Source organism: Schistocerca serialis, chromosome 2, assembly GCF_023864345.2.
Source record: "Schistocerca serialis cubense isolate TAMUIC-IGC-003099 chromosome 2, iqSchSeri2.2, whole genome shotgun sequence".
In the NCBI taxonomy this organism is placed as follows: Eukaryota; Metazoa; Arthropoda; class Insecta; order Orthoptera; family Acrididae; genus Schistocerca; species Schistocerca serialis.
The window spans coordinates 1,161,084,625-1,161,110,324 of NC_064639.1; the positions used below are offsets into that span (position 1 = coordinate 1,161,084,625).

Sequence of the window (25,700 nt, forward strand, 5' to 3'; positions counted from 1 at the left end):
GGCCTCCACGGGGATTATTATTATTATTGTAACAGATTTTGATGTACGGAAACAGCAGATCACACATTTCATATCACCACAGACAGATTAAACATCACTGCAATTTAATGCTAATAAATTACAAAAGGACAGAATATGTTTTAGAAGACTATACAACCTCTTCAAGAGCACTCCATAGTTGATGATCTTTGAACTCTTCAAAAGGATCCAAGTTATAGCGAAGAGTTGCTGAAAACAGAACTGGTTCCTGGGGGATGATTGAAATTCGTTTCCTGAGATCATGTAAACCCATAGACTGTGTGTTAACATCATCAATATAAATAGCTCCTTCAAGTTTGGCCAGTCGAAATAGTGCAGCAATGAGAGATGATTTTCCAGCTCCAGTTCTACCAACAATGCCAACCTGAAATTGAAGTTAGCATTTTTTAATGTTATATTTTAACTAATATGGACTCTGTTCACTTTCTCAGTCATTAATATTAAATGACCACTTGTATATCATAATAATTATAAGCTAAGAAAAATGTATATAACTAAATTTCAACTAGGCACAATACATATAATTCACAATTTTGCACATAATTCCACAAACTGAAAAATAGTCTTTTCAGTGAGATGCAAGAAGTAAATAGGATCAAGTTCTTAGGACTGCATATGGATCATAGTCTTTAACTCGAAAACCCACATCCTAAAGTTAATGAAGCACTTTATTTCAGCCGCATTTTCAGTATGCAAGATCACAGCAACAGGTGATTTAAAAGTGAAGGAATTGATTTATTCTTCACATTTTAATTCACTAATGGGTTAAGAATAATTTTTTGGATACCAGTAATTCAAATTACACAGATATTAATATTTGCAGAATACAGAGCAGTGTAATCAGAATTATATTTGGTATTAGTTCTTCAACATCCTGCTGAAATATTTTCAAATACTTGTAATTTTGACAACTATTTTATAATACGTACATTCATTATGTAAAATGCTGATAATTAAGTGCTTGTTGGTAATGTGGAGTTGAAAACTGAAATTTATCTTTAAATGCAAACATTTGAAGTTAAGTATGCTTGTGACCATTGCGACTGTCAACTGAAAATAGAAATTTTGTAACCAGTCATATTTAATTATATAATACTTCCCACTACATGTTTCAGAGAATTGTATGTCCTCTATCAAGTGAGTTAATGCCAATTAATAACAGTTGTATTTATGGCACATACTGTATACTGAACCAAGAAAAAGTTTAGCTCAGTGTATAGTAACCTGTGAAACAGCAATATGAATAGTGCTATATGATTTTCAGGTACTATATTTATGTGGGTATACTTAAATTTATTCACTGGTCAAAATTAAAAGTTTTATTCAAAAGATAGAGTTCAAGCTGTTGTTTAAATTCAGTAAGGTGAACTATAATGCATTCATATACCACATTGAGATATTTTCCTTCTACATATAAATTATGATTACTTCTTGTTTCATGATAATGGTCTGCACTGTTTGTGTTGTAAATGGAGTAATTCTTAGCAATGAAGCATCATTAAAAATAAGTAATTAGCTTAGCATAATGCTTGCTTAAACAGCTTCCTGCAATAGTGCGTAGGAATATTTATGATTATGATGGCTCTTTTTGTGTGAGTTGAAAACTGTATTTGTTTATAACTGCTTATCCCAGAAGATGATGTGATGTGTCACAAGTGAATCAAAGTAGCACAAGCAATTTTTATATCCACAACTTCACCTCTCTTTCTTGGTTTAGTGTAACTGAATGCGTGTGTCTTTTTGATGTTGAATGTCAGACAATTCGAAGTTATCCACTCTAGAAGCTCTGCAAAGTTAGGGAAGCAGTGTTCAATTCACAGCTAGATAAAGCATTCATCATAAGAGTGGTGTGGTCTATGAGCAAAATGAAATATGATATCTTTTCTGACATGTACACCATGTAATGTCCTTTATAAAGATCAAGAGTAGTAATGATCCAAACACAAACCCAACATAACCTCACAATTCATGTTATCCTAGACAGAGGTGGCAGCTGTCATCTGCTGTCTGTCATCTAGACACAATCTGAACCACAGCCCTACAAATCATACTGAGCCATAATTCTCTGGCATCTTGAGTAAAGAGTCAACAGATCAAAAGTTTCACAAAAGAATCCCACTAGCAATCTTCCATTGTTTACGAATTCTAGATGTATGTTACAGATGAAAATAATAATAATTACTATTATAATATAATAATAATAATGACTTTATTGAACATCAGATGACACAAGAGCAATTTTTCTGAATTCATCAGTTTGTAACAAGTGAATATACATATGTCCCTATTTTTTCTTGTTATGAACAATGATGTAACAAGACAGGTTTACAAGTATTTTACTTATAGGTGGGGCTTGTTATGAAGGTACAGAGCTTTTCACCTTAGTGACTAGTATTTTAGTTTAGTTATTTAATAAATGTCTGAACAAAAACTGGGTGAAAATATTCTGGCTTTAAATTTTGCAGTGGTGAGAGATGTGACTGATCTCAATAATGTATTGGCAAGCTTCAATCCTGTATACAGTGGGTTTCTTTCATATTATGCAGTTCTATGGCTTATGAGATGGACTGGTCATTGCTTCTGTGTTGTGTCTGTGCAGGTCATAATTTACATTTTGTTTATGTGTTCAGGTCAATGTGATTGATTTAACTGAGCACCTACAAAAGAACACTGAAGGAACATATCATCTCTGGATGTTGGTGGTATAAGGTGAAGCAGTACTTGCATTTAAATTTGTAGCCAAATGTAAATATAAAGTTGTAAATGGAGTAAAACACTTCCTTTTGCATGTGGAAACAAATTTACTGAAAGAAGGAAAGGGAAACAAGTGCTGTGCTGCAAGTATGGAAAAGAACATATGGACTAAGTGTATTTCTTGCAAATATGATTTAAATGAGTTTTCACTATGTATAATTGTCTCAACTTTATGCAGTACATATAAACATACATGATCTAAAAACACTAGTTTTCACTTTATATAAATACATTTTAGCATTTTAGCATTTTCAGCAATATGGCAAAAAAAACTTAACTTTGTTTATTTTCCTTGTGTACCCAATACTGATGCAAAAATTAATGCAGGCTATTAGAATATATGGCAACGGCCTTGCCGCAGTGAATACACCGGTTCCCGTGAGATCACCGAAGTTAAGCGCTGTCGGGCGTGGCCGCCACATGGATGGGTGACCATCCAGCCGCCATGCGCTGTTGCCATTATTCGGGGAGCACTCAGCCTCGTGATGCCAAGTGAGGAGCTACTCGACCGAACAGTAGCAGATCCGGTCAAAGAAAACCGTCATCACGACCGGGAGAGCAGTGTGCTAACCACACCCCTCCTATCCGCATCCTCAACCGAGGATGATACGGCGGTTGGATGGTCCTGATGGGCCACTTGTGGCCTGAAGATGGAGTGCTTTTTTTTTTTATTAGAATATATCATCATTGCAAATATGAGACGGTACCCATGTACTATGGACTGCTTATCATGCGTTGCTGTCATCCAGTATAAATTACGGAATAAAAGTATGGGCTGACACAACACAAGCAAACCTTTACAAACTTTTGAAGTTACAGAAGAAAGCTTGAAGAATAAGTTTTGGTGCAAAATCATGAGACTCATGCCATGATATGTTCCTTAAAACTGGGATTGCTATTGATTATCTGCTATCATTATATAAAAAAATTGTTATTATGTATCACTGACAAAATTTCAAAGAAATTTGTTTACTTTGAATAATACTGGCAACATGACATGTCTAATATCATTGTCGAATATGATCTATGGATAAAACAATCAACTATAACTACAACAATTTAAAATGATACATATTTATAACAGCTAAAATCCCATCTTTCGGGATTAGATCATGGTATGAGTCTCCTGGTTTTGCACCAAAAATCATTCTTACAACTTTCTTCTGTATCTTTAAAAGTTTGTAAAGGTTTGCTTCAATTTTGTCACCTCATAAATATCAATATTTGTTCAGTGCGTAAGTGTGCTGTCTTTGAGGAGAGGGCTTTGGGCAGGATGTTGGACGCTAATGAGAGTTGGCCTCCGGACTTGTATCTGTGTAGAAGCTAAGTGTGAATAAATCTGTATCTGAGAGAATTCTAGTTGTTTACCTACAACTATTCCATATTCCCTCACTGGTGACCCCGTTTTTTGTCTAATACGCGTCCGAGTTACCGCCCGAAGGTTATTTACGTGCCTACTGCATCGGGTTTCTCCGCGATCACGAGGGCCTTTGTTCAGCTCCAGGCAATGGCCTTTCAGCACACACCGCCGCCTGGATTTCAGCAACATCTCTCCAGCACTCCTGCCATTGTAGTAGACATGCCGCAAGAATCTTCGGAATCCTTCAGCCAGAACATGCAGTGGAATTCATCGAGTGCCGCCAGTTCCTTCCAACAGCCAACGGTCGTGGACTCTGGCTTTGTTAGCCTAGACCTTCCCACGTGTTCTCCACAGAGCGTTGGTCTGAACATTCCGACTCCTGTGTCGAATGCACAATTCAATACAGTTCGTGGTGTCAAGCGAGGTTTAGCTACTTTGGAAAACCCAGTAGTAAATTCAAACTCGAATCAGTTCCTGCCACGTGTGTATCCTTCCGTGCCGGCTAGTCAACAGGTGTTCAATGCTCGCCAAACAGCAAGTATCACACCGAGTGTGCATCCTAGTGGACGTGTGTGGGATCTTTGTGTTGCTTCTAATCAAGTCAACAATTCTGTGCTGGACAGTAATTACTCCGACATCTACAACCAGCCCCACCACTCACAGTCGAGTGAATACTGTGTTCATAATGGACATTCACCGGCGCACTTAAGTACTTGTGGCTTCTCTCCGAGCTACCACATCAATGAGAATGCACATTTTGACTACGGTCCTCACACCGTTCGAGCGTCCGTCACTTCTCAGCCGCCGCCCCCCCCCCCCCCCCGGCGTCAAGTGAAATTCTGAAATTCGTGATTCCCGCATTACGGGACGCCAATAATTCGGACTCGCTATCTTCTGCATGCTCTACTTCCATCCGAAGTGATGGGCGCACCTCCGCAGTGGCTGCAGTGCCGAATCTGCCGAAATTACCAGACTTCAAACCCGCTCACCCGGAGTTCTAGTTTAACCTGGTTGAGCAAACATTCAATGTCTGTGCTTTGGACGACGACGCACGCTTCGGCTGCCTCATGAACCATCTTCACGACCGCGTCGATTTAATTTACAATCTGGTCAAAGCACCCCCCCTAGCAGGGAAGTATGCTGTGGCGAAACAGACGATACTGGAGTGCGTCTCCAAAACCAGGAGGGAAAATGTGCGACAGCTCATCTACGAAGAGCGCCTCAGTGACAGGTCTCCGTCCCAGCTGTGGTGGTGCATCCGTCTTCTCGTTGATAAGCAAGTTATGCCTGATGACACGCTCGCAGAAATCTGGACTGAAAAGCTGCCTTTGCCTATCCAGACTGCAATCTCTGCGTATGGAGATGGGCCAGTAAATGAATGTTTATGCGCTGCCGACAGAGCATACTCCGCCAGGCAATGTGAGCTCCGTGCACTGCATTCTGGACGTGACCGCACTAAGACGCTTTCTGACGCCACGCCCTTGTCTGGTGCTGCTAATAACAAGTTCGTTAAACTACCCGCCCTGCCTGCACCTTCAACTCCCCACAACGACAGTGCATCGGCCTCTGTGGAAGACTCTGGGGCACATACTCCGTCACCTAGCAACTACCCACAGGAGCACAGGCCCGCCCAACCTTACTGTTTCTTCCACACAAGATTCGGGGAGCAAGCTCGCAAATGCCAGTCACCGTGTTCTTACCCAAACTCCAACCGCAGGTAGGCTACAGTGCCACCTCCTGCGATGTAAACAATGGGCACCATCCCACGTTGCACTCCGTTTCAGACAACAAGTGTGGTCGAGTCTATGTTCGCGATTTATGATCAGGTGTATGTTTTCTGGTAGACACTGGGGCAGATGTCTCTTTGCTGCTGCTTCGCCTAGCAACCAATAAAGTGCAACCACACAAAACAGTACTTCGTGCAGTGAACTTGTCTACCCTACAGTGTTCGGGTTCCACTTTGTTTACAGTGAAACTTTCGCCCGAGTGCAAGCTGGAGTGGACGTTTCTAGTGTCAACAATTGAAGAACCTATTCTCGGAATTGATTTCCTCAAGCACTATCAGTTGTCACTAGATTTTGTGCAAAAAACTGTGTTTTAACCCCCCCCCCCCCCCCCCTTAACAAAAATATTCCTTTCGCTCTGCCGAGTGACAGTTCGGCTAACACCAAACATGTGTGCTGTGCTAAGAAGTGTGTAAACCTATCCTTGGAGCTGTAATCTTGGACAAACAAGTGGCTAGTGGAGTGCGCCAAGTCTTCGAAGTTGCGGATGGAACGTATGGAAATGCTGCTGCATCTCCGCGACATACACCACGAGTTGGCCTCCACACAACAACGCCTCGCAGCACTACAAGCAGACGACTTGTCGGCTGCAGACAAGGTCAGTCCGTGCCAATCTGGTGTTCCCGTGGCCGCGCACGTTAACAACAATATTGTGAACTCTGTAAACTGTGTCAGCACCCCCTTTTGTAATGATAGTGTATGCCCGAGTTCTCATGCTCCTTGCGTTCCGAATGGACAATTAACTTGCCAAGCTCGTGGCAATGAACTACGGCCATCTGCTGTCCGGCCACGCCCACTCGTGCCTACAGCACTCGTAGCAGCACGGCCCGCTACCAAGAACCAGTGTACCAACCTCGCCCATGTTAACACGCGTGCGGCCTTTACGCAGCCTATGAGCGGTTGGCACACCTGTACTTCCGTGCCCTCAGCGCCACAGCTTTGGCCGTCCGCGACTGCCTGCTCCACTTCACGGACATCCGACTGTCGGGCCGCAACACATATTGCAGTGGTCACTAATGGCACAGTTCATCGGTTACGTCTAACCGATGGGCCACCCATATCGCAATGCCCACGCCGCCTGAAGCCGGAATTTATGAAAATTGCAAGAGAACAATTGGATGATCTATTACAAAGGGGAATAATTGAACCCTCTTCCGGTTGCTGGGCTAGTCCTATCCTGTTTGACCAAAAGAAAGACGGTACTTGGCATATGGTCGCTGACTATAGGCGTTTAAATGCCCGCACCATCATTGATAAATATCCGGTCCCACACATTGCAGACTTCAATCATGCGCTCGCAGGTGCAAAGTACTTCTCTGTTTTGGACTGTAAGCACGCATTTCATCAGATCCATATGGCTCCGGAGGATATTGAAAAGACTGCCATAACCACTCCCTTCAGGCTGTTCCAATACAAATTTATGCCATTTGGGTTGAAAAACGCCCCCCAAACGTGGCAGCGTTTCATCAATCAAACTTTATCCCATCTAGACTTTTGTTTCGTATACATGGACGACATATTGGTTTTTGCTTCTACTTTGGAACAGAGTGAGGAGCGTGTTCAAGTCGTGACACATATTTTAGCAGCCGCTGGTATTGAACTGAACAATAAAAAGGCTCAATTGCACCAGTCATCCGTCACATTCCTAAGTTATGTTGTGTCATCGGACGGTCTGACACCACCGCAGGACAAGATCAAGCCTGTTCTCGAGATGCTACGCCCTCAGACCTACAGGGAATTACGCAGGTTCATCGGAACAGTTAATTATTACCAAAAACATTTGCCAGCCACTTCTGCGGTGCAGGCTCCTCTCACAGATGCTCTCGTTGGCCCACAAACTTCTGGCACCCGCCAGGTACCACGGACACCAGACATGGACAAGGCATTTAACGAACTCAAACAGCTGTTGGCCTCTGCTGTCACTATTGCTCACCCACGTGTGGACGCCACAATGTTTATCGCTACTGACACTAGTGACAATGCTATCGGTGCAGTACTGAGTCAGACATACAACGATGTTACGACCCCCCTGCAGTTTTTCTCAAAAAAGCTAAACAACGCGCAGAAGAAATACTCAGCATTCGACAGAGAATTACTTGCAGTTTACGAGGCCATAAGACACTTCAGAACTGATGGTGAGGGACGAGATTTCTATGTGCTCACTGATCACAAGCCGTTGGTTCCTGCCATAAAAAATCCTGTGGCTGATCCGCCCCCACGACGCTTTCGTCACATCGATTACATCTTGCAATTTACAAATGACATTCGCTACATCCGAGGAGCGGACAATGTGGTCACTGATTTTCTCTCGCGTGTTGGTGCTGTCACAACCTTAATTGACTTAACGGACCTACCTCGGTTGCAATCGGCAGACCCCGATACCATGCACTTAATTTCAGACCACAGCTCCTCTCTCCAACCGGTACACTCTACTTTCCCTGGCATAACTGACTTAGTGTGGTGTGATGAATCGACTGGTATGTTGCGGCCATTCATTCCTAAGCCCCTTCAACACCAGGTCTTTGACAAACTACACACATTAGCACACCCCGGTGTCAAAGCCTCCACCCGTCTGGTAGCTGAACGGTTTGTCTGGAGAGACATGCGCCGTGACTGTCAGTCTTGGGCAAGGGCAGGCATGGTGTGTCAACAGAACAAAGTTTCCAGGCACACTTCTCCACTCCTTGGCTGTTTTGCCCAACCGCCAGGCCGGTTTCACCATGTTCATGTCGACCTCGTAGGCCCTTTTCCCCCCTCCGAGGGTTTCCGTTACTTGTTTACAGCTATTGACAGGATGACTCGGTGGGCTGAGGCTGTGCCTATTCTGAACATTACCTCTGAGACAGTAAGTCAAGCATTCTTAGATTCGTGGATCTCTAGATTTGGCTCACCTGTTTACCTCACCACTGACCAGGGGCGACAATTCGAGTCTTCAGTTTTCTCTGACTTATGTAAAATGTGTGGTATTGTCAAAATTCATACTTCTGCATACCACCCCCAAAGCAATGGGCTTGTCGAGTGATGGCATCGCACCTTAAAGTCTGCCCTGCGTTGCCATGACTCACTTTGGACAGAGGCACTGCCCTTCGTGCTTCTTGGCCTTCGTGCGACTTTCAAGGAAGACCTCAAGGGTTCCGTAGCCGAGTTTGTGTATGGCCAACCTCTGGTTTTGCCTGGAGAATTAGTCACTCCGACCCCACTTCCACGGCCCTCTGAACTCCCTTCACTTCTCGAGCGGGTGTGCTTGCACTGCAGCAAAATTCAGCCGCCACCTCCGGCTGCTCATACACCTCCGCGCGTGTACATACCGCGCACGCTAGACTCTTGTGAGTACATGTTTCCCAGAGACGACTCAGTCAAAGCCCCGCTTCAATCGCCCTACACAGGTCCTTACAAGGTCGTCAAACGCTCTGAGAATAACATGGATCTCCTCATAAAAGCCTCTGTAACCACGGTCTCACTCAACCGAGTGAAACCAGCTTTCATTGAGCCTCAGGTGAACCTCCCTGATTCTGCCCCTATTTCTCCCACTGCTGCTTCGAGCGGCCATCCATCTTCCCACACCATGCATTCGGGTATTGAGTCTCCACAGCGTGCTTCTCTGCCGAGCACTGCTCCATCTCCGCGTTCATCTAATTCGAGTGGCCAATCTTTTCGGGGCTTCACTCCTCGCAGCTCTCGCAGTCGAACTGCCAACCACTCGGATTCTACCATTGTGTTACCATCTTCGTGTGACAGCTCTTTGTCACACCGTTCAACCCACGCTGGCTCCTCGTTGCCTTCGGTCACGGTCCCCCGTCTGTCAGCTGATCGCCCGAGGTTGTCTCCTGCGCAGTCTAGTGCACCTGCCACCCCCCTCTTAGCAGATGCTTCCCCCTGCCATGGCTTTCCCACACCTCCCTGCCTCCCTACCATTGCTCGTACAGGTGCCACCCAAAAATTCACAACACATGTACACCCTGATGACATACATAAATTATCTGTTGTCGTAGATGGCGATATGGTGTGTGTGGTACTCGCGTGTGACAATGTTGAGGGAGGAAGTGCAGAATCTCGTGTGGTGTGCCGCTTTAAATTGAGCAGAAGTGCTGCGTGTGGCAATTTGCGTGCCTTTGTTAGGCCTTCTGGCAAGGTGATTCTCTGCCTGCCGGCTGACGAAGTGCTACACCTCCACTCCAGGACGGGACGTCGTCTTCCGCCGCCGGCGTCGCTTGCTGACTTCGCAGTCGACGTACCGGGTTTCACCCCCCGGTCTCTTACCAGTTGACCGCTTCTGCCTGATGCGGAAGAACTGTACGTTACCTTCCTAACTTCTCCCCCTCCCCCTCCCCCCCGTTCGCAGGGACGTACTCCATACTGTGCGGGGGGGGGGGGGGGGGGGGGGGGCAGGCTATGTGGCTATGTGGCATAGAGTGCCATAAATATTGATATTTGTTCAGTGCGTAAGTGTGCTATCTTTGAGGAGAAGGCTTTGGGCAGGATGTTGGACGCTAACGAGAGTTACCCTCCGGACTTGTATCTGTGTAGAAGTGAAGTGTGAATAAATCTGTATCTGAGAGAATCCTAGTTGTTTACCTACAACTATTCCATATTCCCTCACTTCTATTACATAATTTGTACTGGATGACAGCAATGAACGATAAGCAGTCCGCAGTGCAAGGGTATCATTGCAGTATTTGCTAAGCACATTTATTGCAAATATATTTTTAGGCAGTTAGTTTGACAGAGAGTGAAAATGCAAAACTGAGTGGGGTTAAAATCAATCACTGCTATTTCCTTGGTGCTGGCACTAAAATGATTTTCCTTGAGGAACTCAATTATTTAATTTGTAATACAAGCTGCATTATATTTATAATTTATGCTTGCACACAATAGATGTATCATATGTACAGAATTATCTTTGAATTTGGGGAAGCCAGTCCAAGCTTCTGAGGTAGTGTGATCATTTATGCATGTGGTGTGCTTGCTTGTGTGAATGAATATGTGTGTGTGTGTGTGTGTGTGTGTGTGTGTGTGTGTGTGTGTGTGTGTGTGTGTGTGTTTTCTTCACTGAAGAAGGCTTTGGCCAAAAGCTAAATTGTAACAGTCTTTTTGTTGTGCCTGTCAGCGGCTCAATGTGTCATCTTTACAGTGAGTAGCAATCTATGCTTTTCCTTATATTATTGATAATCCAATGTTGAGTTTCCATTGTTTAATATTTCATGTCACTTACAAAAATCTAGAAAAGAAGGGGTACTACATGCTGTATAAGAGATGAAAATGACAGGAAACTGCAGTTGTGAAAGGAGTGAGACACAATTGTAACCTCTCCTCTGTGTTAATCATCTTGTACATTGAGCTATCAGTAAAGAAAACCAGAGAGAAATTTGCAAAGGGAATTAAAATTCAGGTGGGATAAAAACTTGGAAGTTCATCAGTGACATTGCAGTTTTCTCAGAGGTGGCAAAGGACTTGGAAGCTTGTGTCTGTGTATGTGCGGATGGATATGTGTGTGTGTGTGCGCAAGTGTATACCTGTCCTTTTTTCCCCCTAAGGTAAGTCTTTCCGCTCCCGGGATTGGAATGACTCCTTACCCTCTCCCTTAAAACCCACTTCCTTTCGTCTTCCCCTCTCCTTCCCTCTTTCCTGACGAAGCAACCGCTGGTTGCGAAAGCTTGAATTTTGTGTGTATGTTTGTGTGTCTATCGACCTGCCAGCACTTTCGTTTGGTAAGTCACATCATCTTTGTTTTTAGATATATTTTTCCCACGTGGAATGTTTCCCTCTGTTATATTCAAATAACTCATTAGTTGGATTTGGGAAAACATGTTCCTATAAAACTTGTTGACAGTGAAGTGAAACAAACTTCCAACCATGTTTCAAGCAAAAGCAGACCCAAAAAATTACCAAAGAGAAATGGAGATTTTTTATGGATTATTCCAAGGAATTCCAACCACCACCTAACAGAGATTCCAGGGCTGGATAAACAATTAAACGTTATCCATTGCCCCATAAAACTGTACTCCTCCCCTCCTGTGACAAACACTGTATCTTATTTCTGCACTTAAATGTCAGGTCTCTGAAAAATAAAGCTGATGAGCTTGGTATACTATTAAAAAGTAATGAAAGAATGATTTTATGTGTAAATGAACATTGGTTAAAGGAAGAAGATATAAAACTGTATGTACCATCAGGTTTCAAATTACATCTGCATATATACTCCGCTAGCCACCAAGCGGTGTGTGGCGGAGGGCTCAATTCGTGCCTAAGTCATATTTCCCCCCCTCTGTTCCACTCGCAGATCGCGCGAGGGAAAAACAACTGTCTGAAAGCCTCAGTACGAGCTCTTATTTCCCTTATCTTTGAATGATGATCATTACGCAATTTGAAAGTCAGTGGTAATAATATATGCTCTACATCCTTGGTGAAGATTGGATTTCAGAGTGTAGTGAGCTGCCCCTTCTGTTTAGCGCGTCATCTATCTGCAAGTGTGTCCCACTTCAAACTTTCTATGAGATTTGCAATGCTCTCGCGATAGCTAAATGTACCAGTCATGAATCTTGCTGCTCTTCTTTGGACCTTCTCAATCTGTTGAATCAGACCCAACAGGTAAGGGTCCCATACAGGTGAAAAATACTCTAAGACTGGATGAACTAACGTATTGTAAGCTATTTCCTTTGTTGAAGGACTGCATTGCTTCATGATTCTACCAATAAACCTCAATCTAGAGTTCGCCTTACCCGTTACTTGTTTAATCTGATCATTCCATTTGAGATCATTTCGAATAGTCACACCCAGATACTTGAAGAATGTTACCGCTTCCAAAGACTGATCATTTATTTTGTACTCATACATTAATGGGGATTTTGGCCTTGTTATATGCAGTAGGTTACACTTACTAATATTGAGAGATAACTGCCAGTCATTACACCACACATTAATTTTCTGCAAATTCTCATTGATTTGTTCACAACTTTCGTGTGATAGTACTTTCCTATAGACTACAGCTACATACTACTGCAGACCCAGTGAATCTTATGGGGGTTCATCCATATAAGTTAGCAATGATCTAGACTTAAAATTTTCTGTTCTTGAGGTTAGTGACTTATGTATTAAAGATGTTTTTGAAGCAGCTGCTTTGATTATACCTAGTATACGGCTCATAACTGTATCTTTATATCACACTCCTGAAAGTAATGTAGAACAATTTATAGAATGTTTAGAAAAACTTGCAATCAGTATACAGAAGTATACTAAATACAAAATATTAATTTTTGGGGATCTAAACATAGACATTAGGAAAATGACAGCCAGAAATGTTAATTTAGTAAATATGTTAACATCCTATTATCTCTTATGTGCTAATGAAAGTCCTACAAGGCATTTCTCCAGTCTTGACAGTCTGATAACAAATGTATAAAAATGTGATTTTCAGCAAGGCTTATTTAATGTCGATTACCTGTCGGACCATGGAGGTATATGGGTGAGACTAATTACTGTAAAACCAAAAGAAGACCAGGAACAAACTCAGTGTGTGAGACTATTTACAGATAGAAATATTAGCAAATATAGAGAGGAACTTAAGTCTATAGATTGGAATTCTGTCATACAGTCCTCCAGAAATGCTGATGAAGCCTTCAGCACATTCCTCAAAATCATTTCTGAAATCTTCCATACATGCTGTCCACTGGTTAAAAAACAAAAAAACAAAATAGTCAGGAAACCTAGCCACTCAACTTTACAAAAGTGATTTTCACCTCAATTACAAAGACTGGACTATTGGTAATTACTTGCCATGATAAGGTCAAAAAGGGAGCAGTAGATAAAGAAACTTACAAAAACCTGAAAAGAAAATACGGATCTGAATTTAAAATAGCCAAGTGTAAGGCAAATGGTGATTTCATTAAAAAATCACACAATAAATGTAAGGCTGCACGGAAAGTAATAAAAGCAGAGCTAGGTATGGGTATGAACTATAAAGACAACACAAAGCTACTAACATCACTGATGATGATTTCCATCACTTTTTTGTCAACTCTTCCAAACTTAGCACCTCATCTCAGGGCAACCAGAATTCCAGTTTTGCACATACACTATTGCTCACCGCACATCTGGCAGAAGTTTTCAACAACACATTACAAATATAGTGTCAGCTTGTAAATGGAGAGAAGTACAAGTAATTGATATAATTAAAGCAACCTCTATATTAGGATACTCCAGATCTGAAGATGTTTATGGCCTGTCAAACTTTTTAATTAAAAAAATTGTAGATGTCCTCTTTGCATACTGATAAACTGGATGCTCTCTAGTGGACACTTTCAAGAATGTCTCAAAAAGACAGTTGTCATACCATTTTACAAAAATGGTGACAAGTCCTATATCAATAATTATAGACCAATTTCACTTGTGCCTATTCTCTCACAAATAATAGAATATTGCATAATGCAGCAAATATGCCTACACCTATCAGCCAATAATATATTAAATGATTCTCAGTATGGATTTAGATCAAACTTATCAACAATCAAAGCAGTTGAAAACCTTATCTCTTTTGTACTAAGCTCATTCAAGTCAGAATTATCTGCTGAAGCCATTTTCATTGACCTGAGTAAGGCTTTTGACTCAGTTAACCACAAATTATTATTAGATAAACTGTGTTGCTATGGAATCAAACACTTGGAACTCTCACTAATTGAACCATACCTCATCAATAGAAATCAAATTGTAAAGCATAATGGCCAAAAGTCACAGACTCTAAGTATAAAACGAGCTGTTCCTCAGGGCTCAGTGCTCAGCCCTTTACTATTTATATTATTTGTGAATGACTTTCCGAGTAACTTACCCTGTAAATCTATCCTCTGTGCTGATGACATGACATTAGCTAATTCAGGAAAGTATATAAACCAACTGAAGGAGGAAAGTGAAGAATATCTCAAAATGTCTAATATCTGGTTTAAAGCTAATGAGTTAAGTATGAACCATGAAAAGGCTGTCAAGTTAATCTTCAGTCTATCAAACAGTAACACTGAGTTATCATCTGTTAAACTACTAGGAATACACATTGACTCGAAATTAACGTGGGACATACATACAGATTATGTATGTCGAAAGTTATCACGAGTTATCTACCTATTAGCCAAACTACACACTTGTGTTACACAAGACTTATTACTTCATTCATACTGCACCTTCTTTCACTGCCATCTGCAATATGGCATTATTTTATGGGGTAACTTCCCAGCAGCCAAAAAAATTTTCACTTGGCAGAAAAAAGCAATTAGACGTCTTTATGGAATCACTGACAACAAGACCTCATGTACACCATATTTTAAAGACTTAAAAATTCTCACAGTCCCACCTCTTTACATGTATTGTTGCCTATTAAACATAAAAGAAAACTTAAACCACTACACCATAAGGAAATCTGTTCATCAACACAATACTCAACAAACAAATATGATTGATATACCCACAACCAGGCTTAAGAATACCCAATCTATCTATGAATACATAAGCATAAAATTATTCAACACTTTACCCGTACAGGCTCAATTGGTTTCACTGGATATTTTCAAAACTAAAACCAGTGTTGATGAAGGAAAATACCTTTTATAGTATAGAAGAATTTAAGAGTAGTTGTAAAGATGACCTAATTTATTGATAAATTAAGGCTTACTGTCATGTATAGATATGGGTGTAGAGGCAGTTATAAGCTAATAGGGTACAACACTGCTATATTTTTACCATGTAATATTTTGTTATGTAAAACATAATGTACAAACAGCTGTAATTCTTCTGACGAGATCGATTGCACATGTTAATGCTGAAAGATGGATAAAAATAAATAAATAAAAGTAACAGTCTCAGTTTGTTGGACCACAATGCCATCGTCTTTAGGAAAATATCAGCCTTATATGACTACTGAAATGTAGAATGGTGTATGCAATATTACCAGTTGTTACACTGAGTGGTGACACTCTTTAAATGTAGATTAATAAATATTGGCCACTCAGTGTTCTTAACTATTCTTCCAAATAGCTGAATACTGTTACAGTGATTTTCTCATGAGACTTCAACTTACCTTGTGTCCAGGTTCTATACTGAAGTCTAGACCTCTGAGAACTGGTGGATCTGTTGGTATATACTGAAGAGATAGTTTCTCAAATCTAATCGCACCTTGTTTTGGCCATCCTGGAGGTGGTTTCGTTCCTGAAAACATATTAGCAAATGATAACCTTGCAGTTTATTTTGAAATTTTAATATCATCCAGTAGCACAATCCTTGGTAGCCAGTACTTAATGAAGTAGAATTTTTCAGGAAATGAGTGATCTTCTACTGCAAATTGGTTAACAATGCCATCACATACCATAATAGTTCCAAAAGCTAACCAGATATTTGTTCATAACACTGAAATATAGACACTAATTCTTCATATTACAAAACAATTAAATTTCTAATAAAGGGCATTCCACAAGAACTGAAGGTTCTTAAAAGTGTGGAGCCAAAAGAATGAATAGTAGAAACAATATCAGGATTTTCATATGTTTTAAAACTTTGGAAAAATGTGCTTCATGATTTATACTAAAGATATGATCCAGTTTCCTATCATTAGAAGTATTGCTACTGTGTTCTATTATCAGTGAACAACTGAGTATTAATACTGCTGCAAGGTACTGCAGGGCATAAGTTCAAACCTGACCACCAACAATTATTGGTTATTTAGTATTCTGAAAGATTCTCAAAATTTACTGTTTTTATAATGTTTGCATATTATGAAATGTTTGATGATTGTACAAACAGCAGCACTCTGTGTCCAAGAGTTCAGTCCGTTATGTATGTTGATGTCTGTAATAAACGTGCTTTCACCCTGCTTCTGGATTGGGATTTGTTTGTAATTATGACATGACATTGTTTGATGGAGACACCAGGTACTTCAAAACATCTACGTAGCTATGGCTTCAATCAGGCAAAGTAAAAGCCACTGCCTACATAGACAGGAACCGAATACAAGCAGCACACTGTTCCCAAGTTCTGTATATTTAAAACACCAATAGATTCCAAACCACCTGTAAGTCAGCTGTGAGACACTAGACAGGACATGACAAAATGGCTGAAAGTATTTGACCACGCTGCCAAATATGAGACGTAGGATGACATGATGTGTTTGGCAAATGTGTACTTTTAGTTGTATGGCATAGCCCAGTAGTAGTTCAAGAATAACAAAGAGAAGATCAATAGCTGCAGAAAATTCCATGCCAAACTGAAGAAAACTTTAGGCAAAAATCAGCAGCAAGTCTGCTTAGTGGAAGAACAACTGAAAATCAGGGCCCGATGACATGAAGAAATGACACAGTCTTACATGCAGAATTTTTGGCCTTATGCCACATTGTGAATCCAAATGTAACAGAATAATGGAAGCCACTAAAATCTAACACTTGATGAAAAGAGTCACTGATGACATCCAGCAACCTCTTCTGGTACAGGATGTTACATTAACAGAGAAATGCATCAAGTGGTGCCAGTGCATTGAGGGCATGGAACAGAAGAGAGAGAGAGAAAGAGAGAGAGAGAGAGAGAGAGAGAGAGAGAGAGAGAGAGAGAGAGTACATTTATGTATGTGTGTTGAGTGAAATAGCTATGACCAACTGGTGAATGTGGTCCCTATGGCTGTTATGGAAGACTACCAAGACCCATCTCTCTCATATGATAGGTTGTAAGAGAAGAGATTTTATGGCAGGCAGGACTGTCAAACCAAGAAAGCGAGAGATAACTGCAATGAATGTTGACCCTGTTGTTAACATGTAATAGATAATTTTGATAAAGAGGTCTGTAAAACTTTAGCATGAATATTTGCCTTAAGTAAAAGTCAGGAAGATTGGACTTGGTCAACTCGGACTTATACAGCAGTCAACAACCCAACATCTGATCAATGCATGTACAACCAACTCCTCTGCAAAGTATAATGCCCCACAGAAGAACAGACATCTGGAGAACAGATTACATCATGCCTTGTATGACCTACAGTGAATGCTCTGAGCACACTGTATTTGGTTTGATGCGGCCCACCACAAATTTCTCTCCAGTGCCAACCTTTCATCGCAGAGTAGCACTTGCAACAAATGTCCTCAATTACTTGCCGGATGTATTCCAATCTCCGTCTTCTTCTGCAGAGTTCACCCTCTACAACTCCTTCTAGCACCATGGAAGTTATTCCCTGATCTCTTAACATGCATCTTATCATCCTGTCCCTTCTTCTTGTCAGTGTTTTCCATATATTCCTTTCCTCACCACATCTGTGGAGAATCTTCTCATGGCTTACCTAAACAGTCCATCTAACTTTCAACATTCTTCTGTAGCAGCACTTCTCAAATGCTTCAATTCTCATCTGCTCCAGTTATGCCATATTTCACTACCATACAATGCTGTGCTCCAAACATACATTCTTAGAAATTTCTTGCTCAAATTATGACCTACATGTGATGCCCAGTAAGAGTGCCCTCTTTGCCAGTGCCATCCTGCTTTCTGTGTCCTCCTTGCTCCATCCATTGCAGGTTATTTTGCTGCCTCGGTAGCAGAATTCTTTGATTTCATCTACTTAGTGAGCCTCAAATTTGATGTTAAGTTTCATGCTGTTCTCATTTCTCCTAGTTCTCATTACTTTTGTGTTTCTTCAATTTACTCCAAAACCATATTCCATATTCATTAGACTGTTAATTTCAGTCAACTGATCCTGTAATCGTTCTTCACTTCCATTCAGGAAAGCAATGTCATCAGTGAATCTTATCACTGATATTCTTTCACTTTGAATTTTGATCCAACTCTTGTACTTTTATTTTATTTCTGTTGTAGCTTCTTCAACGTATAAATTGAACAGCATTTCATTTTGGTCTTCCAGTCTTACTGATACCTCATGGTTCTTGTACATATTATATATTTCCCATCTTTAAGTAGGTTAACTCTATTTTACTCAGAATTTTGAATACTTTGCACCATTCCACATTGTCAAATGCTTTTTCTGGGTTGACAGATTCTATGAAAGTGTCCTGAGTTTTCTTCTGTCTTGCTTCCAATATCAACCACAACATCAGAACTGCCTCTCTGGTGCCTTTACTTTTTCTAAAGCCAAACTGATTATATTATCATCTAAGAGATCCTCGGATTTATTTTCTGTTCTGCTGTATATTATTCTTATCAGCAGCTTGGATGCATGAGTTATCAGGCTGATTTTGTGATAATTCTCACACTTGTCACCTCTTGCTATCTTTGGAATTGGGTGGATGATGTATTTCTAAAAGTCTGATGATGTATCACCACTCTCATACATTCTACACACCAACATTAACACTTGTTTTGTTGCCACTTCTCCCAATGAATTTCGAAATTCCCACTGAATGTTATCTATCCCTTCCACCTTATTTGATCTTAAGTTTTTCAGAGCTCAAAGAGGTCTTTAGTATACTCTTTCCACCTATCCGCTCTCTCTTCTGCATTTAGCAGAGGAATTACCATTGAACTCTTAATGCTACTGCCCTTTCTTTTAATATCCACTTCTTTGTGCATTCATTCTTCCTCACTAGTCTCTTAAATTTCAGCCTACTCTTCATCAGTACTAAATTGTGATCTGAGTCTATGTCTGATCCTGGCTATGCCTTACAATTCAATATCTGATTTTGGAATCTCTGGCTGACCATGATATAATCTAACGAATATTGGTGTATCACCCGGTCTTTTCCAAGTATACCTCCTCCTCTTGTGATTCTCAATCAGAGTATTCACCATTACTTCCTGAAATTTACTGCAGAACTCAACTAGTCTTTCTCCTGTCTCATTCCTAGTGCCAAGTCCATATTCTCCCATAGCCCTTTCTTCCTCTCCTTCCATTACAACTGCATTCCAATCCTATGACTATTAGATTTTCATCTCCCTTTACGCACTGAATCAGCTGTTCAATATGCTCATATAATTTCTCTATCTGTTCATCTTCTGTCTGTGATATTGGCGTGTATACTTGTGCTGTTGTTGTGGGTGTTGGTTTGCTGTCTATTCTGGGGAGAACAACACTATCACTGAGCTGTTCAGAGTAACTCACTCCTGCCCTACCTTCCTATTCACAACAAATCCTACTCCCATTATACCATTTCCTGCTGCTGTTGACACTGCCCAATACTCACCTGACCATCAACCCTTGTCTTCCCATTTCTCTTCACTGGCTCCCATTGCATCTAGATTGAGCCTTAGCATTTCCCTTTCCCAAATTTTCTAGCTTCCCTACCATATTCGAACTTCTGACATTCCATGCCCCCACTTGTAGAGTATTAACCTTTCATTGGTTGTTCAGTCTTTCATGGTCTTCACCCCTTGGCAGTCCCCTCCTGGAGATCCAAAAGGGGATTAGCCTTGAATATTTTGCCACTGAGGAGATTATCAAGATACTTTTTCATTTACAGGCCACATATCCTGTGGATATACTTTATGTCTCTTTAATGCTGTGGTGGTTTCCACTGCCTTCTGCATCTTCATGCTGTTGATCGTTGCTGATTATTCTGCATTTTAGGGGCCATTCCCTATGTCTGAGCCATATGACATGCATATTGAAGTATATTCTGTCTGCAGGCCTCCAACTGAATCTGAAAAAGTGCCTTTTTGTAGCCTAAGAAATAAAAATCTTGGAATACCTAGCTAATTCCCATGGGGTCGGCCCTGATTCAGAAAAAATAATAGCAGTCACAGATTTTCTAACTCCTCAGCATGTTTGTGATGTGAGTAGTATTCACAGGATGTGCTGATACTACTGTAAATTCAAGAAGTATTCTGTACCAAGGCATGTCCTTTGCAAGACGTACACTGAGGTGACAAAAGCTATGTTATACCTCCAAATATTGTGTCGGATCTTCTTTTACCCAGCATTGTGCAGCAACTCGACAAGGCATGGACTCACCAAGTCATTGGAAGTCCTCTGCAGAAATATTGAATCTTGCTGCCTCTATGGCCACCCATAATTGTAACACTGTTGCTGGTGCAAGATTTTGTGTGTAAACTGACCTGTTGATTATGTTCCATAAATTTTCAATGAGATTCTTGTTGGATGATGTGGGTGCCCAATTCATTCAGACAAATTGTCCAGAGCATTCTTTAAACCAGTCACAAACAACTGTGGCCTGGTGACATGGCACATTGTCATCAATGAAAATTTCATCATTATTTGGGACCATGAGGTCGCGAATGGCAGCAAACGGGCTCCAAGTATCAACCATTTCCAGTCAATGATTGGTTCAGTTCGACCACCGGACCCATATAAATACAGCCCACACCATTATACAGTCACCACCAGCTTGCTCAGTGCCTCCTTGACAACTTGGATCCAAGGCTTCGTGGGTTCTGCGCCACAGTCAAATCCTACCATCAGTTCTTACCAACTGAAATCGGGACTCATCTGACCAGGTCAAGGTTTTTCGGTTGTCTCTGCCATACACTTCATGGTGTTTTGCAGAGTATGGATGTAGGTGTAAATGTAGAGTCCAACTGATATGGTCACAAGCTCAGGATAGGCACTGCAGGTGATGATGTGCTTTTAGCAAAGGTGCTCACATAGATTGTCTGCTGCCATGGCCCAATAATGCCAAATTTAACTACACTGTCCTAACAGATACATCTGTTGTACATACCACAATGATTTCTGTGGTTATTTCACACAATGTTGCTTGTCTGTTAGCTCCAACTACCATCCCACATTCAAAGTCTGTTAATTACCACCTGTGCAGTCATAATGAAGTTGGAAACCTTTTCACATGAATGGGCTGAGTACAAATGACAGCTTTGCTAATGCTCTGCCCTTTTATACCTTGTGTACATGACACTACCAACATCTGTGTATGTGGACATCGCCATCCCATGACTTTTCTCACCTCTGTGTACTGCACTGGCAGTAGTGATTATAGAATACATGCAGTTCAAGTACAAATTCTGGAGGTGCTGAGAAGGTGATAGCTTATGATGCCAGAGTAGATTAGATTAGATTAGAGTAGTTTTCAAGTCTTACATTACATTAGAGTAGTTTTCAAGTCTGACGTTAACTACTCTACAACCAGGAAAGCATACCATTCATTTGTTTGACCCATCAACAAGTTCCAGCCATATTTATTTGGCAAAACATTGAATGAAATGATAGACTACCATTCTCTAGACAGCTCACAAGCTGGATATCGATGCTTCAGGAGTATATTGTCACAATGGTATACAAAAATCACCATAAATCCAAGTATGCCAATTGTCTTTCATGGAATCCTTTAGTGGACCACAACAGGATGGACAAAATCTCAGTCATCACTGCATTAAATGACACTGCTGCTAAACAGAGGGAAGATCCAGTATTGATGACAACCACAGAAGACTTGAAAAAGAAGGGAATGACAAAAGGAGAATTTCAATTAGTAAATGGAGCATTGAATAAGTGAAACTGTGATCTAATGGGGCAGAAATGGTTGCTCGTCATCATAGCTCATGTACGGTCAGTCATCTTGAAGTTTCTTTGTGATGCTCTACCATCTTGCTACCTGGGATTTGTGAAGGCTCTTGAGGAGGTTCTTGAAGTCAACAAACAGGTTAATAGTCTGATATGACTGCCTCACCCACTGTGCTGTGCTGAGTGTCAAATCTCTGAAAAAGGCTAGATACCTTGTAGAAAGTATCATTTTGAAATGCAAAGCACCTCTGTGATTATCTTTAATCATAAAAAAGATTTCTAGTTGAGACAATTATCAGAGGTAATTTCACACTGCAATGTCACCCCACAGGACGGCAACTGCATACTACCAACAGCCACTCTAATAAGACATTGTCAGATATGCTTTCAGTGTATGCTGAGGCTGAACACAGAGATTGAGGTACAATACTGCCCATCATGACATTCAGACGTAACACTGCAAAGTGAGGCACTGCCAGCTTCACACCATTATTTTTGCTCTACAGTCACAAGACTGAAATACAAAAGATACACTGCACATGTTTCAACTTAACAATACTCAGAATGACTATGTGAAACACCTAATCTTCTGGGCCAAAGAAGTACAGCTGGTGGCTCCCATACACACCCTGGACAACTAGGAGAAGGAGCAAGAGTGCTGTAACATCATGCACCAGCCACTGAGATACAGACCAGGAGCCTTGTATGGATTTTTACGCCTATGAAGAAAGTGTGACTATGAGCCATACCATAACTTTCATTGCTTGTCAGATGCCACATATTAAGCCAGGGATGATGACCCTTCATCAAGAAGTGTCCCAAGAGTATATGTCTAACATATGATGACAAGAAGATAGAAGAAGTGGACGGTGTTAAATTCTTGGGATTACAGCTTGATAATAAATTCAACTGGGAGGAGCACACCACAGAACTGCTGAAGCGTCTTAACAAATCTCTGTTTGCAATGCGAATTTTGTCAGACATAGGGGATATAAAAATGAAAAAGCTGGCATACTATGCTTACTTTCATTCCATAATGTCATATGGGATTATTTTCTGGGGTAATTCATCAAGCCAAGCTAAAGTTTTCCGGGCACAAAAACGTGCAGTAAGAATTATATGTGGTGTGAACTCAAGAACATCCTGCAGAAGCCTGTTTAGGGAACTAGGGATACTAACTACAGCTTCCCAATATATTTATTCCTTAATGAAATTTGTCATTAAAAATATATCACTTTTTCAAACCAACAGCTCAATTCATGGAATCAATACTAGAAATAAGAATAATCTTCACAAGGATTTAAAGTCACTTAGTCTTGTACAAAAAGGTGTGCATTATTCAGGAACACACATTTTCAATAACTTGCCAGCAGCCATAAAAAGCTTAACAACCAATGAAATTCAGTTTAAGAGAAGCCTAAAGGATTTATTGGTGGCCAACTCCTTCTACTCCATTGATGAATTTCTGAGGAAAACCAACTGATTTGTATATAAGTACAACATAACTTCTGCACAATTTCAGTGCAGTAATGTGCTCACTGAAAATTTGTGTGTGTGTGTGTGTGTGTGTGTGTGTGTGTGTGTGTGTGTGTGTGTGTGTAAGTATAATCTAACTTCTGCACCATTTCAGTGCAGTAATGTGTTCATTGTAAATAAGTATTACAGTAGTTGTATTACATGTTTCTTACCTTATAAATAAATATAAAACTTTTTTATTTTAAATTCAGTGCAATAGTATTTGTAAAATGACTCTTAGTGTTCATTAAAAAATGACGATCATTCCACTTGGGACCTGTGGTACATTAGCTTATTTGTTTTAGTTTAAATATTTGTCATCTATTGTTGTTTTTCTGACATGTTCCACATCCTGGAGGACCTCCTCACTACGGATCAATTGGAATGAAAGTAAATCTAATCTAATCTAATCTAAACAAAAGTACAGAAATGTCATCCATATCCTCCATCAGAAACCCTGCTACAGTTCTGAGGCACAGATTGATGATGGGGGCTTCTTGTTGAAGGAAACTGAAGACCCATTCAACAAAAGCAAAGCTTGAACAGGATGCTCATCACAGTGAAGAGGATGTGACAACACAGGCAGAAAGCAAGGATCAGCCAGTGCTGCCATACAGAGAACCTCTGACAAGATATAGATCCAGGGTGGTGTAGTCGGCTCCAGTGAAAACCTGTGAAACAGCAGGCCACTGTTTCTCCACGGGAAGGAGCAGTCCTGCAGGCCATGCTGTATGCAGTGTGGTGTAATGATTAGTGTCGCCATCTGGCATGCTGTGGGTTGCCAGTTCAAAACTGACCAACAGCAATTATTTGTTATTTATTTCTGGAAGGTTCTCAAATTTACTTATGTTTGTAATGTTTGCATATTCTGCAATATTCAGTGTTTGTATAAACAGCAGTAATCTCCATCCAGGTGTTCATTTCTGTTCTGTCAGTATACAGGTGTTAGTAATAAAAGTGCTTTCATGCTAATTATTATACTTTACTGGCAACCCCACTTTTGGATATGGACTTCAGCATGGTTACTGTGTGACGATACCAAGTCTACAGTAATATGAAATAGGACAGATTGCTACTTGCCACATAGAGGACAAAAGCACATTATTTAAAACTACAATCAAAGTTAGACTAAGCTATACGTAGAAAAATGCACATACACTTTCATACACACACCTGGGCCTTGGGGTTCAGAGATAACTGTGGCCATATGTGTGTGAATTGTGTGCGTGTTTTAATTTGTGTGTTTTCCTGTATCTCGAGAAGGATCTATCCGCCTGTCTGTTGCCCAATGCCTCTTCTATGTGTTGAGTGAATCTAATCATCTTAAAATTATTTTTATTTCATTCTGTATATTCAGTTGTTTGATATTAAGTCTGATGTATGGAAACTATGGTATTAAGCAAGACACAAACATGCACACACATACAAAAAACCTACAAAAATAAGTTATACGACTTCTTTTCAACTTAAATTTAAGATAATGTTGAGATTCTCAAAAATCATATCTATTTGAAAACATTTTTTTAAGCAGGTACCTTGAAACTTGTTCCTGAATTTTGTAATTTCAAAATTGTTTGAACTAATATTCATGTAAAGCCAGTACAGAGTCATTGACTGGGAAGAAGGATTTTGGGTTTCCAGTAAACAGTGCCAGAGACTTCAAGCTTTTCATTTCTGATAGCAGATTATTGTATATAGGAATAACTTATTGAGCATAGGATTTTAAAGGCAGAGGTTCACTTTGTTTAAAATTTATGTATGGTGTTTCAGTATCTGCCTTGTACTTGATGCCAAACAATGTAATTAC

General features: G+C 40.6%; 1 protein-coding gene across 2 annotated transcripts in view; it reads right to left on the bottom strand.

Annotated features, from left to right (window-relative positions):
• The window catches only part of LOC126458622 (probable multidrug resistance-associated protein lethal(2)03659), a 287,255-nt gene that overhangs the window by 32,182 nt on the left and 229,373 nt on the right, over window positions 1-25,700 (bottom strand). For both annotated transcript variants that reach the window (XM_050095789.1, XM_050095788.1), the window contains exons 20-21: window positions 15,998-16,125; window positions 158-403 (exon numbers count right to left, since the gene is read on the bottom strand). In XM_050095789.1, the coding sequence (XP_049951746.1) occupies window positions 158-403; window positions 15,998-16,125 (374 nt within the window). The remainder of the gene's footprint in view (window positions 1-157; window positions 404-15,997; window positions 16,126-25,700) is intronic.